Raw genomic sequence first — 15680 nt, 5'->3', positions numbered from 1 at the left:
TCCCTCACATTTTCTCCAATTTTTGCCAGCCTTTTAGGGGAAAAAATGTCCCACTTTTCTTCCCATATGCAACTTAAGGTAGTAAAAATACCAATACTCCTTCCTCCTATTTTTCCCACAACAACTTGTGAGGTGAGTTAGGGTAAAGGCTAAATCAGAAGGCTTAAGGTAATACTGCTGAATATTATTTTTATCATTTTATAAAAAGCAGTAAACCTATGGTTTTAACTTCATGCAGGCTAGACTTATAAATGTTAATGACATCTTTAAATGAAACTTTTTCTTACAACTTTTAATTCAGGTGTTGTGCTCTACAGAGCAGGATTTTACCCACCCTCAAGTGAAATAATTTTAGAATGAATCCGTTGTAACAAAGGACACTTGTCATATTTAAAGTGTTTATTAATGATGAAAATGATACCACCTCAAAACTGATTTTAAGATTATACAGAAGCTTAATTGTAGGCTAGACAGAAGGTAAAGCAAATCAGATAACGTGCCTCATTAACATATAAAAATAATTGAAGTATTTCAGGTTTTGGTAAACATCATGTACACATTTCCATAATTGTGTTATTCTTTTTAAACAGTTGTTCATATGTAGGAGATAAGGAACTTCTTTCAAAGCCTGGCATACTTGTCAGGCTGAGCCTTTATTATAGTAGAAGTGATATTTGCTTAGTGAAACTTTTGAGTATTTTTCATATACATATATTTATCTCAAAATGTTAACATTAAAAATAGGTTATTATCCACTGAAAGGAAAACAAATATGAAATCCAAGTTTGTCACATGTGGTAGACACAGCAAATTATTAGAAAATTAGATTTTTTAGAAAAGTTGTTCAGGATGCTTTTCATAGTTTTGTTCAATAAACATTATAAAAGGTCTCACAATATCAAGATAAGCATTAGTCATACATCAGTACTGAAAGGGTAGTACTCAGGAAATTCATGGATAATTTTTACAGCTTTATTGTACATTGAAAGATCTGAAAGAAATTGGACAGGAAATGAAAATAGAATGTGTTATTCTATACAAAAATACACTGCTCTAATAATGCAATATTAATCATGTTTGTCATATATTTTAAAAGAAAAGCCTAATCACAATGTTAATCCAATTGCAAAATATTTAAAGGAATTGCTTTTAATATTGTGATTGAACCCACAGATAAATTAAACTGCGACGTTCAAGAGTTTTCAGGCATGAGAGCATAGCCATAAATCTCCATATAGATGAAAAATCATAATTGGAAAATCTAGGCTAAACATCAATAGGATCCTGATCAGCTGGTTATATGCTCATATTTATTTTTCAGATTTTCAGACTTTTGAGAACTGTTTCGCTGCTACAAAGTTGTGAATATTTCTGTATTCACATACTTAGACATGGAAACAAAAACTATTATGCTAAAACAGAAGCTGCATGTGGATTTAAATTCTGGTGTAATGAAATTGTGCATATTACAAGAATTAGCAAGAGACTTTGAGGAATTAGAAGCTTATTAAAGACTAAGAAAAAAACAACAACTTGAAATACAAAAATAAAAATAACTTGCTTACCAAACTTGTTTTTATCTTCTTTGAATTGCATATATGATGAACATATGATATTCAATTGATTTGTAACTCTTCCTACTACTTCAATAATGCCAGAAATCTCTTCTTCAAGCTAGTAAAGTAGATGAGAGTCAGCATCTCCCAAAATCAGGAATTGTAGTCATTTCAATGACATTTGGGGAAAGCAAACTAAAATGAAAAGTCTTTACCCACAGTATTTTCATGGCTAAAATTCATCAAAAAAACTTTTAGTAACCATTAAGCAATGCTTTAATAAAAAAAAGCTTAGTCTGTATTAAAGGTTTTAAGAGGCCATAGTAGAATAGAAAAGATCCCATACAGTATTTTCTGCTCATAGAAATAATTTCCATTTCCTCAAATTGTAACTTAAAATTAATTTCTTGAGAACATTTGGCTTAATTGATACTTGTTTCTCTCTTATTGGCATTTAAAATACAACACTTGAACCTGGGTTCTGTGCTTTGCTTCTGTAAAAATAAAATGTAATTGAGTCCTATTATCAGTCAGTATGGATAACAAGAAAGTAAGGCATATAGCATCCTCTCAAAATCATATGAGAAGAAATGAGGAGACACTATCTCTGGGACACAAAGAACAGATATCAAGACATGTTTTAAGAAGGTCCTTGTTGATGCTACAGCAATATTAGGATATGAGTTTGTTTCACTGTAACCTTTTAATAACCTGATGGTGTATTACAACATGATATTGATTCAAATTAAAACTTCCCAAGCCAATAAAAATGGTAAATTGTAATAAATTACAAGGCTGTTTTAAGGTATATTCATACTTACAGGTGAATTTAGCTCAATTGCTGCCTCTTGTCCTTCTCCATCGGATAGAAAGAATACTTTCCCAGATGGATGGATCTACCAAATAATTATTCATAGTAATATTTTAATACAGAGACAAAGATCCACACAAAGAAAAAGCGAGGTTCACGCTGTAGGTGTTAGAATTAAGAATCTAATAGCATATTTCCTTTTTATATACAGGTAGTCCTCAAGTTACAGTAATAGAGCCAGACCATTTTGGCCATAACGTATGATGGTTGTAAAGGTCATGGACTTTATTTGTGGCAGTTACTAAATGAATCATTGTGGTTGTTAAGCAAATAATGCTTCACTGTAGGTGGTTTTTCCCCAAACAGGAAGTAAATGATGGTTTTTAGTAAAACTGTTGTAAAATGCAGTCTAAGGACCATGGGACACTGCAAACAGCCAAAAATGCACCCTTGTTACTGAGTGTCTTAAGTGTAATCTGGTGACTGGTAGGAGGGGCTGTCAGAATTTTGAATCTAGGTCATAAGTAGTTCTCAGGTAGATCTACTGGAACTTTGAACAGTAGCTATTGGTCATAAAGTTGAGGACTATCTGTATGTATAATTTTAATGAAAATGATAAAACAAAAGAATAAGACTGATACAAACTAAAAAAGAGAAAAAGAAAGAACATAAAGAGAAAAAATGAAAGAAAAAAAAGTACAAAAATAAATAGCTTGCAATCTTCTTTACAACAGTTATAAATACAATTATAGTGTAACTTCTCTAAAACTCATCATGATAATGAAACCTACCAGGGACAAAAGACCAGGATCACACATGAAGTTAAACTGATTTATTACCATTCATGCCTGTGAACAGGAATCTACTTAAATAAGCTTAGTATTATTTTGGCGGTAAACAGAATTCAAGAGAGGTTGGACTTAGCCCGTTTAGTAGCTATGCAGAGATTCTAGGCCAGCGATGGCGAACCTTTTTTGGCGCGCGTGCCATAAGTGGGTGGGAGCGGAGGGGGGTCATGTGCAGGCGTGCCGCACCCATAATGCAGTGCACAACCCCCTCCAGTGTGCATGTGCGCATTAGTTGCGACCCCCCCCATTTTTGCATTCTATTTTTGCCCTCCCCAGCTGCAGAGGCTTTATAGGAGCATGGGGACGGCGAAAACAGCCTCCCCCGCCCCCCCGAAGTCCTCCGGAGGCTTCAGGGACCTTCAAGAGGCTTTCCTGAAGCCTTCGGAGGGCTCAAAACGACCCTCCGAGCAAACCGGAAGTCACTTCAAAGATGGGCGAATGTGACTTGTACACTGCCTGTCTGGCCCGAAGGACTAAATATGGCCAGAAACAATATGAATGTGGAGAAGATCAACTCCCAACCCCAGGAAAAGGAAGCCTCAGGAGCGCTCAAAACGACCCTCCGAGCAAACCAGAAGTCCGTTCCCGGAACATCCGGTTTGCTGTAGGGACTTTTTTGCACTCCGGAGGAGGTGGGGGAGGCTCTTTTCGCCCTCCCCAGGCTCCTATAAAGCCTCTGGAGCCTGGGGAGAGCGAAAAACAGCTTTAAAAAAGGGTGAACTCAACTGGTCAGCGCGCACATGCGCGCTGGCCAGCTACTAGGGCAGCGCCTTGCATTCCCTGACAAATGGCTCCGCATGCCACCTGTGGCACGCGTGCCATAGGTTTGCCATCACTGTTTAGGCTGATTCTTCTTTTGACTCCACCCTCAGGTTTTGCCACTCCTTGTCGTACAAAACCATGTAGGATAAGTTATTTGTTTTTTTATACAAAAAGTCCCTAAGAGATACCTAGGCCGCAATGTAGCTTTCTCTTTTCTCTAACTTTTAAATGGACATTTCATTTTGTTATGTGTGTGTGTGTGTTCTTTATATTTGTTTGCATTAGTTTTCTGTTTAACACTATGGGTATTTATGTTGTATGTGTGTGTATACATGTTTGGCTATTTCTGTGAGTTCAGTCATCTTCACCAACAATTCCTCTATTGTAGCAATGGCGAAACTTTTTGGCTTGCATGCCATAAGGGGGGGAGTGCAGGGGGGTCATGTGCGAGTGTGCTGCACCCATAATGCAACATGTGACCCCCCAGTGCGCATGTGTACATGAGAGGTGCCCCCCCATTTTTTTGCACTTTTTTCACCCTCTCCAGGCTCCAGAGGCTTTATAGGAGCCTGGGGAGGCGAAAACAACCTCCCCCCTCCGGAGGTTTTAGGGACCTTCCGGAGGACTAAAAAGGACCCTATGAGCAAACCGTTCCCAAACTGCAGGTTTGCCCCTAGGGCCGTTTTTTTTTTTGCGCTCCAGAGTCTTCAGGGAAGCTCCTGAAGCCTCCAGAGGGCCTCGGATGTGGGGAGGCTCTTTTCGCCTTCCCCAGACTCCTATAAAGCCTCTGGAGCCTGGGGAGGGTGAAAAATGGCTTTAAAAAAGGCTGAACTCAGCTGGCCAGCACACACATGCACAATGGCCAGCTGATAGGGCAACGCCTTGTGTGCCCTGACAAATGGCTCCATGTACCACCGGTTCGCCATCCCTGCCCTATCGTAATGTCAAATGAAAAAATGCCAAATCTCTCCATCTTTTTGTGTACAATAATCTTGCTACAGGTATCATAGAAACATGTTTTTTTCTAACTGCTTATCCATCAGGTGATAGCACCTTTCCAACTAACAAATGTTGTTAAAAATCAAACTATCTTGAACTGCAGCTCACTTCACCACATGCACAGAGTGCATCTAGTGAAATGAAAAGCCTTGTGTCTCTTAATAAATCTACTAATCAGAAGAAATGTTACCAGGCTTGTTTGATTTGATATTGAATTATGATCTATTTGTAATAATTGAAAGCACTCTGCTCAAATAAACTCTGCTCATTCTACCATTATGAAAATCATTATAGAATTACTAGAAATTCATGTTTTATCAATAAACAAGCCATACCTATTAATGTTTACTTAGCAACTTACTGTAAAAGGTCAAGTTATATATGACTCTTTTTAGTATTCTTGTGCAAAGGAATGGGATACCAGGCACTAGGCTAAATTGATTATTTTTTTATCCAATTCATGGGATTATCTGATGGCAGCATAATTAATAAGATTTATTCTTTTCAAATATTTGTGTGTCACCTATTCTGAGAGTCTAAGCATCTTACAATTTAAAAATTGTTTTAAAAAAACATATTAGTCCACAATTACTATCTACCTAAATTATGTATTCTTCCCCAAAGGCCCAGTTTTAACTCCCTTCTTGAATGTTAGCAGAAAGAGTTAACTGACTTCAGAGTGACAGGTAAACCACAAGAAAGCCATTTTCCTGCTACAATCTCCCAATTTTTCAGTATCCCATCCAACTAGAATCTACTGGTTTGGCAGATTTTTATCTGAAGAATACAATCCTAAATGTAATGAGGATTTCAGACATAATGGGTGTTAGGGATTATAATCTGCACGTTAAGCGAGGCCTGGATGTTAACCAACAATCAGTGCAGTGCTCACATCAAAAGTGTTACTATGTTAAACCATTTAGTAGCAGCAGGCAGGAAGTTTCATTCTATGTGAATTGGAACTTCTGGATCATTTAGAACAGGGGTCACCAACCTTTCAGACCTAAATTTATAATTTTAAATCCAGAAGACCACTAATATTAAATTTTTAAAAAGATAAATAGTATTTAGTGCAATATAAAAATGCAAATAATATTTCTGCAGACCACTAAATTTTTCACAGGGACCACTGATTTAGAAATCCACTGTGAAAAAGATTATTGAGCATGACTACCATATCAATGTTAAACTGTTGAAAGCAACAAAAGAGAAAAAAGTATAATCATTCAAAGTCCAAAAGCATCAAGTAAACAAACATAGAAAAATAATGTCTCTCTTTATTCACTATTCTACTGGGCTCTATTTGTACTTTTTTTGTTATTCTTAATTGAAGGCAGCAAAATAAGTTGTTTTTAAATGATGCACTACATGACCCACTGGTGTTTTCTTCAACTCAGTAAATAATACAAGTCCTTAAATAACACAGGGAAGAAGAGAAGCCCCCAAAATCTAAATTTAATAAAATATTACATGTTACTAATTTAAAGCGCCACTGTAACACGATCAAAATTACAACCCTTGGTCACTAGAGCAAGGTAACGCTAAAAAGGAACATCTCAATATACATACAAGTTTAACAAAGATAAAGGCCTACCTCATAGTAAATATTTCATATGTCATCACTACCATGTATAATAATACGAAAGATAGATGATTCCCCCAACTTGAAATAAAAGTGCTGGCACCTACCTGCCGTTCCCCAGATCAAGAAAGTTCTAACTTAGTTGCACTAACAGCAAAGAGAATCTATCTCCTGCTTATTACCTTTTCAAGGCGTCCCACGAAACAGACTGGCTTTCCGATGTATTGCGACAACTGACTGGCGCTGACACGAACGCGGGGACCTTCCAATATATCGGCCATTTCAGAAAGAAATCCAGGCTAAATCCTCGGTGTTTGGCCTTGGCGGGAAAAACTTGACTTCCGCTCTCGTGCCAGAGCGCGAACGTATCACCAACCGCCACTAAAGTCACGTGGAAGGTCGAAGCTCCAATAACGTTCCAGAGCAGCAACCTCCGCTAGGCACGTGATAGGCGGGCAACGAGGCATGTGTGTAAACAGCGTCATGCGCAGGCGCCCCGTGTCAACGTGCACCGAAGACCTAAATAATAGCCTCCAGGATGCAATTTGGGTGAACCGGAAGTGAAGATTGTTGTGGTGAAGTGTCTGACAGAGGTGGGTGTTTGATGGAGCAGAATAGGGTTAATGCTTCGGCTGGATTCCACTGTGCTGACAGGGGAAGTTAGAAAAATGAAACTCGCCGGACCAATAATTGCGTGACACCCTCAATCGTTACACGGTTAATTTGATGGTCTTGAAAGTATTTTGACGGGCGAAAGGTTTCGGATGTGCTCATAGGTGGCTCAGAATTCATGAGGCAATTTTGACAGATCTTGTTTGCATGCTTAGCGAAAATATCTATCACGCACAAGTTTGATTTAGAAACCTTTCTTCAGATGTTGGATGCGTGTGTGTGTGCATGTGTCTGTGCGTATGCAGCTTTCTTGGCAATAATTTCAATTTTACTATTGCCTTCTTATTAGGACTGAGAAAGAGCGACTTGTCCCAAAAATCTCTTTCCAGTTGGTGCCTTAAACTGGTTCCTTGAGTCTTATTAGAATATAGCTGTTTGTGGGTCCTTTTGTGTTGGCAATGGGGAGGCTTGTTGTATAGCTACAAGCAGTGTCTTATTTGCAGCTTACAGTGGCGCTAGAAAACCTTATTAATTATAATAAGTCCATTCAGTCCTACAAAATTTGGGTTAATTTTGTGCCTAGATAGCCCAGAATTTAAATATACAGTTCCTTCTGTTCCTGGAAAGTGCTTTTTTTCCTTGCCTGTTTCTGTCACAGCTACTTTTTTTTTAAAAATGCATTCTATTACTTCTTTTGGAAGAAACTAGGCTATAGCACTTTTGACCATAACCAGAGGGTGTGTTGGGTATGGAGGAACATATAATTAGCCCCTTCCATTTGAGTGGGATACTTGAGTGGGATGGGAAATATAACAACTATCTTCAAGATAGTGGCAATTAGAGGGTAATTGTTTACTGGGAGACACAAGTATTATGAGAAGTCCTGTTTTGTAGATAACCAAATAGGAGACTTTGCTCATAATAATTGAGTTAAACAGACAGTGTTTACTATTGTACCATTCTTCTAGCTGCATGGTGGCTCACTAAAAGTGCTTGATTTTACTGCAGAATGATTGGGGACTAATATGAACTGCTATGGAATAAGTTAAACTTCCAGTCCCTGGAATTAGAAGCAGTCCACTATCGGGCCTTGAGCTGTTTATAACCCGGCTGCAGAAGTGGTGGGTGAACATTAACACGTGTGCACATCACCACTTGCTCAAGTACCAGGCGAGAATGTATGTTTAACAATATCACTTCCAAAGGCCTCTTCCCACCTGATGATCCCATGTAGCTCCTTAGTTTACTGAACCAGTTTGAGAAATGAAGCAGCAATAAAGATGGCAAAATAATTCACTTAATTATTTTAAATTTTATTTAAATATTTAAATATTTAAATAATTAAATATTTAAATAATATTACAAATATTTTTAAAAACTGTGTGAATAAAATGAAAACTAAGTATGTATATTTTTTGACAGATAAATAAGAACTTATTTGTAGTCAGTTACCATAGGGTTACTCTTGAACAGCATTTGGAAACTTCAACTGATATAAAATACTGCTGCATGGATAATATCACGTGTAACTATAGAACTCCATGAACTGCACTGGCTACCAGAGTGTTTATTGGTGTAATTCAAATGCTGGTTTCACCTTTACAGTCCTACATGGCTCAGTACCAGGTTACCTGAAGGATTGTCTTTTTTGCAAGAGTTTCTACCTGGTAAATGCAAGCCAACAGGGCATGCTATAGCCAGAATGTTGACTGGCAGGAATTAGAAGAAATACTTCTCTGCTATAGCCCCTACCCTATTGAATATTCTTTCCTCAGAGATTGGAATGGTTCCAATCCTGTTGGCTTTTTGCAAAGCTTTAAAAATTTGCTATATATCTGGGCCTGGTGCTCAGAATGTGTTAAATCCCTGTTAATTAGCATTACTATTAATTGATTAGTTATAATGGCTGTTATTATATATTATGGTATTTATTTATATTATGGCAGGATGAATTTGATTTAAATCAAGTCAATTTAAATCATTAGTAAAAAGTCTTGATTTAAATCAACTCAGTTTAAATTATAATTTTTAAAGAGCAACTGTAATCTCTGTCCTGCAGTGGCTCCTCCTCTGATCTGTTGTTGACTCACCAATAATCCCAATATTGCAGAATTTACAGCCTCATGCTACATAACTAAGCTCCATTTCATGATGAATAAACTAAATTATTAATGTATCTTAAATAGAAAACTATCTTTAGATAGATTTTTACTCCAAAAGCATTTTATTAAAATAAATTTGATTTAAATAAAAAATCTTTTTTATTTTTTATTTTTAAATTATGCAGCCCTGTATTGGGGCTGTTTCTATTTAAAGTTTTTTAAATTGTTTTATAATTTTAGAAATGTAAGCCTTCCAGGATACTGGGTTGAGTTGAGATGTTTACAAATTGAATGAAAGAACAAACAAATAAACAAAATAAATAGTAACACCATTATTAAGTGAATCTGATTTTCCCATTGACTTTGCTTGTCAGAAGGACACAAAAGGTGATTACATGACCTTGGGATATTGCAGCCAATATAAATATGAACCAGTTGCCAAGCATCGGAATTTTGATCACATGATCATGGGGATGCTGCTACGGTCATAAGTGTGAAAAACGATCATAAATCACTTTTTTCAGTGTCATTGTAACTTCAAATGGCCATTAATTGAATGTCAAGGACTACCTGTATTTGAAGTATAAATTTAGTCTAAATTATTATTGCTAATCTGCTGCTGATGTTTGGGCATCTGAATATCTGAAAAAAACTCATTTTACAATTATTGAATATTTTACTATCATCGGTTCTTCTCTACAATAATCTGGTTCTTTTAAGAACAATCCAAGTTTAAGTCAGAATAGCTACATCATCAGCATAAAAGAGTACCTCCAGCTCTTATTATTAAATTTAGGGAGCTGGAATTATGCTTTACTGTGCAAAATACTAATGCTTTGGAATTCTGTAGTTTTTTAAAAATTAATGGTAATTATTTAATTTTCCCTCTTAAGTTTACCTCTTCAGATGAAATGTTTTCCAAATTTTATTTTGATAATTATAGAAATGTGAATTTGTTTTGCTTTCTTTACTTTTTTGCCTGCTTTCTTTATTTTTTATTCTTAGACTTGTAAGAGATGTTCAGTTTATTCAGAAAAAGCCAGGATACCAAAAAGGTAGTGGTGACTGACAAAGAAGTAGATGGATTTGTTTTTCTGGGTAAGTATAATTAATCAAATAGAAATCATTTATTTAAAAAAAATATTTTCTAGATTCTGTATGCTATAAAGTGCACCCACATTCTTTGCTACATGTTCTTTGCATCTGTAAGAACTACTTCACTAAACAGTGAAGTTATAACAATCTAAAAATAAATCAGGTAGTGACATATGATGGTTGCTTTTAAAACCAATATGTTTCAGGATGTTTTCGTTCTAAAGCAGGATTTATTTATTTAGCTATTCTAAAGTAATTCCAATAAAGTTTACCTCTGACTACAAAAACTTACTCAACATTTACAGAGGTTGCACTGTCATGTATTTCTGTTTGTTGATAGACTTGACCTTGCATTGATTGTTGTCTCAAAACATGAAAAGTGTAATGAATTTAGTAAAAAAGATATTAAAAAGTAACTCATAATCTTATTTCTCAGCTGAATCATGTAGAGAAGAAGCAGTCCTAGGAAAATCAGTTGTGGGGGAAACAAAAAAGCAAAGATGGTTGGAGAGATTGCTTTTGAGTAGCTAACTGTTCCTCTATTGTTAATGTTCCTATTGTACTATTTCTCTATGGAAATACTAGTCTTTTTCAAAAGTAGTCTTCATTGCATGAACTCTTTCTCATGAGATTTTGATGCTGCGTCATATCTCAAATCCTTTGTTGGTTTTTCTTTAGAGAACAAGAGTGGAAACTATTCCAGTCATGTGCCTGTGGGAGTTAGGTACTATTACTGCTTACTATATGTTGTTTTTCAGTCAGAGTTGCCTACTGCCAAGGCATGCATGCTCAAGGGTATGAGCTCATGTGCATCCCAGTGGGCATACAATATAGTTGATGTTTCTGGAAAAGAAAGTTGCTAGAACAATTAATTTGATAGGAACAAAGAAAAACAACATTACTTCATATGGTAAATGAAGGATCGCACATGAAACATTTAGCCTTTTGCAGGTGGTCTGTCGAATGATATATATATATATATATATATATATATATGTATGTATGTATGTATGTATGGATGGATGGATGGATGGATGGATGGATGGATGGATGGATGGATGGATGGATGGATAGATGTGTTAACTAGTTAGATGACATAACTCGCATTCAGATCCTGGTAACTACATAGACAAATACTATTCTGATCTGTCTTTATCCATCCACTTTATGTTTATCTTCTAGTCTCTTCAAATTTGCTAAGCACAAGGATGTTGTCTAGTTCACATTATTGCCCAAAGCATGTGAGCTTTTTGCTTTAAGAGATCAGTCAACAGTCAGTATTAATCTTATGAAGTCCAGAGGAAGTAATTTGTGATTCTGTTCTGGAAGATTTCCTTCCTAAAAATTGACAGACCACTACTCTAATATTTGGACCAATGTGATCTGGATTTAAAACAGAATATTCTTGTATTCAAGCATATTACCTTCAAAGTCATAACAAACAAAGATGTACAATAGTTTACAGCTAAGATTATGATTTTTCAAAGGGGAAGTGAAAAAAAATACATGCGTTCTTAGTTACTGCCTTTTCAATAGCAAAATTGCAACATCTCTATACTGCAGTTTCTTTTACCAAATATGTCTTATTTGTGAGATGTTCTTTTACTTTGATGCAAGTAAAAGATTTCCCACCTGATGGCCTCATCTATAAAAGCTATTTCATGCTTTTAATTTACAGATTGCCACTTTTATGTAATAGCTACTTTCAAAAGTAAGAGATTGTTTGGCTTTATTATTGTTTTCTATTTTGTGAATAATAGGGTTAAAAATTCCACGTGTCTGATTTCAGTACTTTGAATTCAATGAGTAAGAACTATGAGGAGATCAGAAAAACAACCCTCTCCAGTGTCATTGATTTCTAGTCGCATAAGGAGATAATTGCTATCTGTTCATTCAGTGTGGAGTCAAGTAATCCTCTTGGGTACTTTTGTTTTACACAAAAACAAAGTGCAGTATGCTTTTGAATCGTTAGGTGGCGTATTTCTTCATGTTCGCATGCTTCTTGACTGAATTGAATGCAATATATATTAATAACCTCCTCTTTTATTAAAATCATATTTCAATATTTTAAATAAGTTTTAAAAATTAATGGAATGAAATTTGTAGTCAGTTTGTAAGTTTGAAATAACAAAAATCTCGAGATGTTTCATCATTTATTTCAAAACATGATTACTGGTGAGTCATTGGAAAAGAAAATACTTATAAAAAAGTGAATTTGCATATTTTTAGAGAGACAATAATGGAGTGCAGGAATAGGAATTACTATAAACTTCATGTATTAAAATTGTAAGAAGTACAGTATATATGTTGTCTAACTTCACAAATATAGTCATATCTTGACCAAATGAACATGGCATTTCTAATGCAGATTAATAGAATTTAAATAACAAAGGAATAATACTTTCTGGTGTAAGGGAAGTTTTTCTTAATAATTGAATCTTCTATGTATTGCTTTCTGTGGACTTTGTATAGTGTCATATTCCCATTGCTATCTACAAACACAAATGTTTGTCTTCCAGCAATTTTATTCATAGGTGCAGTTTGTTATATAGTCTGTAGTGAATGCAATCTTTAGAAATAACATCTGCTACATTTGGATAAAAATAGAGTAGCTGCTAACCTATAGAGGGAATGTTATAATTTGCTGTGAAACTTATGTAAATTTATAAAATTGCATTACTGTTTAATCTACCATATATATCTTTATGTAGTTAGCCTTTATATGTATTTAAATATCTTAATATGAAATCATAACAACGTTCCAAATAGTCCCAGATCCTGCAGATGGATCTGTTGTTTAAAAAGATACTTTGCAATCTGTTTTTCCTCAAGTTTCATCCTAGGTATCAATTTTCTTTGAAAAATATGTACTTATGGTCTGGTCATTTCTGCAGATAGTCCTTGGGTTATAATCACTCATTCAGCCACCATTCAAAATTACAATAGCACTGAAAGAATGGAACTTATAACAAATTCTTAAGGTTGTAGCAATTGCAGCATCCCCACAGCCATATGATCACCATTTGCTACCTTCCTTGCCAGCTTTTAACAAGCAAATTCAATGGGAAAGCAGGCAGGAGGTCAAAAGTCACTTCTGTTCCCACTACAATTTGCTCACCTACCTGTGCTCTGTAGCGCCTGCCCACAACTCTGCCTATCTATGCTATGTAGCACCCACCTGCTGGTCTGCTTGCATGGGACTCCTCTTCCCATGTTGCGATTACATGAAGTTTTTGCTTAATGTCCATGCAATTCTGGAGTTACAACAGCAACCAGGAGTTCCAAGACTGCCATTGCTAAGCAATGCCATCATGTGACATTATGCTGCACAACTGCATCACTTAGCAACAGAAATTCTGGTCCCAGTTGCCCTTGTAACCTCAGGACTATTTGTACAATTTTCTTTTGTGATTTTTTAAAATTTATGGTAATATATACAGTATTATATTTACCAAAGATTGGTGAATAAATATACCTCCCACCTATATTATGAGAAGATGCGTTCCTTCTCAATAGTTGGGCTAAGCCAGAGGCCTATGACTGATTTCTGTATTACTCAGAGCATTTTTCTTATCAAGTCTTTCAGCCTTAGCAAGACAATTGTATAAATAGTGTCATAGACTAGTTTAGAAATACCAGCAAATGGGAGTAAAATGATTGTGCCAAGAAAAAGAAAGTGCATTCGTAGAGATGATTTAACATAGGCAAACAAGGAAAAAGTAGTTTCAGAGACAGAAGAAACAAGCACATTTAAAGAAAGATTAGTAGTAATGTGTTGCTGAGCTTTAGAATCATTTGATTCCAAAGTTATGATTTTAAACAGAGAGCTGCCTTTCTGGAACCAAGCGATAATAATTTTTATGTGATAATTGTGCTGGTAAAGTGATCCACTGTTTCATCTTTCTCTTTGCATAAATAACATTTACTGTTGTTACTGACATGTTGAATTTTTGCTTTCATGGAATTGCTTGTTCTTGGGCAGCAAAAATGAAGCCTTCAGTTTCTTTCTTCAGCACCCCTGATCTAAAACAGCTCCATGTTAGCTTTATATGTATCTTTTCTTCAATAGCCTTCAGGTATTGACTGTGCATTGCCTTCTTTTTTCAGTTAGCAACTATGTTCAATTGTTTCCTTTTGATATTCTTCTTCTAATCTTGTTGTTTTCAAGAGGTTTCTCTTTTTCACTTCCTTCAGCAGAGTATCTTGCTTTTTTATGTAGCTATTTAAGCCGTATTTTCGCTCTTTCACAGTTTGTTTCATCTATAAGACTCCGCTGCCACTCTCAGTTCTAGGCAACTACAATAGTTCAATATCACTTTTTGGGTGCAGAGCATGGTGCATTGTCATTAGTTTTCTTGTGTTTCAATCTAAGTTACATGTTCTAACTGAGCCCAAACAATTATTTCAGCTGAGTATCGTATTGTCAAGGTGTTAGTTACCTTTATGATATTCCCACCACTAAATTCAAAATTTTCTGGACTCGCTTTATGTATTTTGTTGATGTAGCTTCCTTGAGTTGGTTATGCAATAGGTCAGAAGCGTCTAAAATACCTAAGTTCTTCTACCCTTCTTCTTGCGTTACTGCTTTTATCAATTCTTCACTAACAAGTTTGAATCCATCATCTTCAACAATTTGTCAAAGCCAATTTGCATTTCAGTGTCTCTATTAAACTCCTCAGTGCTTTTCAGCAGTGAGATCAATTCAGCTTTTGTTTTTCCAAACAGTTTTAAATCATCCATGTAGAGCAAATGGGAAATTGTCAACCCCTTTTTAGCCAATTCATAGCCACAATTCATTTTGTTCAAAATGCTTATTAGTAGTTCCATTGAAAGTACAAATAATAGAAGTGATAATGAATAACCTTGGAAGATTCCTTATTTGATTTCAATTTCACCAAGTTCTTATCCACAGGCCATCAACTTAGTTTTCCATGGAAGTTTTCATGGAAGTCTTCAAGGAATTTCTGGGTGTTGCTGCTAATTCTAAAAATGTCTAAGCATTTCTCAATCTAGCTGTAAGGAACAGAATCAAATGCTTTCTTGTAATCAATCCAGGCCATTAACAAATTTGTTTGTCTTTTCTTTGAATTCTTCAAAACCAGTTTATCAATCTTTAGTTGGTCTTTGGTTCTTCTTGAATTTTTGCAGCACCCTTTCCTTTCTATAGGCAGCAAATTCTTGTTTTCTAGATAGTCATAAATTTACTTTGCAATAATGCTTATAAGAATTTGTATGTGAATGGCAGGCAAGTGACTGCATGTAATTTTCACGTTTATTTCCCATTTCTACATCCCTCTGAGTCAAAAAGGTTCT

At 35.6% G+C, this 15680-nt stretch overlaps 2 protein-coding genes across 2 annotated transcripts in view; one reads left to right on the top strand and one right to left on the bottom strand.

Moving 5' to 3' along the window:
* Positions 1-364: 364 nt before the first annotated feature.
* On the bottom strand, positions 365-7001 carry RPA3 (replication protein A3). The gene is made up of 4 exons (XM_081932255.1): positions 6741-7001; positions 2378-2452; positions 1566-1674; positions 365-991 (listed from the first exon to the last, which is right to left on the bottom strand). The coding sequence occupies exons 1-4, from the start codon at positions 6837-6839 to the stop codon at positions 915-917; spliced, it is 360 nt and encodes a 119-aa protein (XP_081788381.1). The 5' UTR covers positions 6840-7001; the 3' UTR covers positions 365-914.
* An 11-nt stretch (positions 7002-7012) lies between these two features.
* The window catches only part of UMAD1 (UBAP1-MVB12-associated (UMA) domain containing 1), a 54128-nt gene continuing 45460 nt past the window's right edge, over positions 7013-15680 (top strand). Inside the window, exons 1-2 of the mRNA XM_081932254.1 lie at positions 7013-7151; positions 10278-10370. Coding sequence (XP_081788380.1) covers positions 10289-10370 — 82 coding nt within the window. The 5' untranslated portion in view covers positions 7013-7151; positions 10278-10288. The remainder of the gene's footprint in view (positions 7152-10277; positions 10371-15680) is intronic.

The sequence above is a fragment of the Natrix helvetica genome, assembly GCF_964273705.1.
Source record: "Natrix helvetica genome assembly, chromosome: Z".
In the NCBI taxonomy this organism is placed as follows: Eukaryota; Metazoa; Chordata; class Lepidosauria; order Squamata; family Natricidae; genus Natrix; species Natrix helvetica.
The sequence above is the reverse complement of the archived record's forward strand: the minus strand, read 5'-3'. Positions and strand labels throughout refer to the sequence as shown.

Bases quoted from the DNA above. Each gene is read 5' to 3' on its own strand.
- RPA3 (XM_081932255.1), bottom strand. From the start codon at position 6,839: ATGGCCGATATATTGGAAGGTCCCCGCGTTCGTGTCAGCGCCAGTCAG. The intron at 1,675-2,377 runs GTAAGTATGAAT...CTACTTTACTAG, and splicing joins CAATTGAGCTAAATTCACCT to CTTGAAGAAGAGATTTCTGG. The intron at 992-1,565 runs GTAAGCAAGTTA...AATTTCTTTCAG, and splicing joins AGAAGATAAAAACAAGTTTG to ATCTTTCAATGTACAATAAA.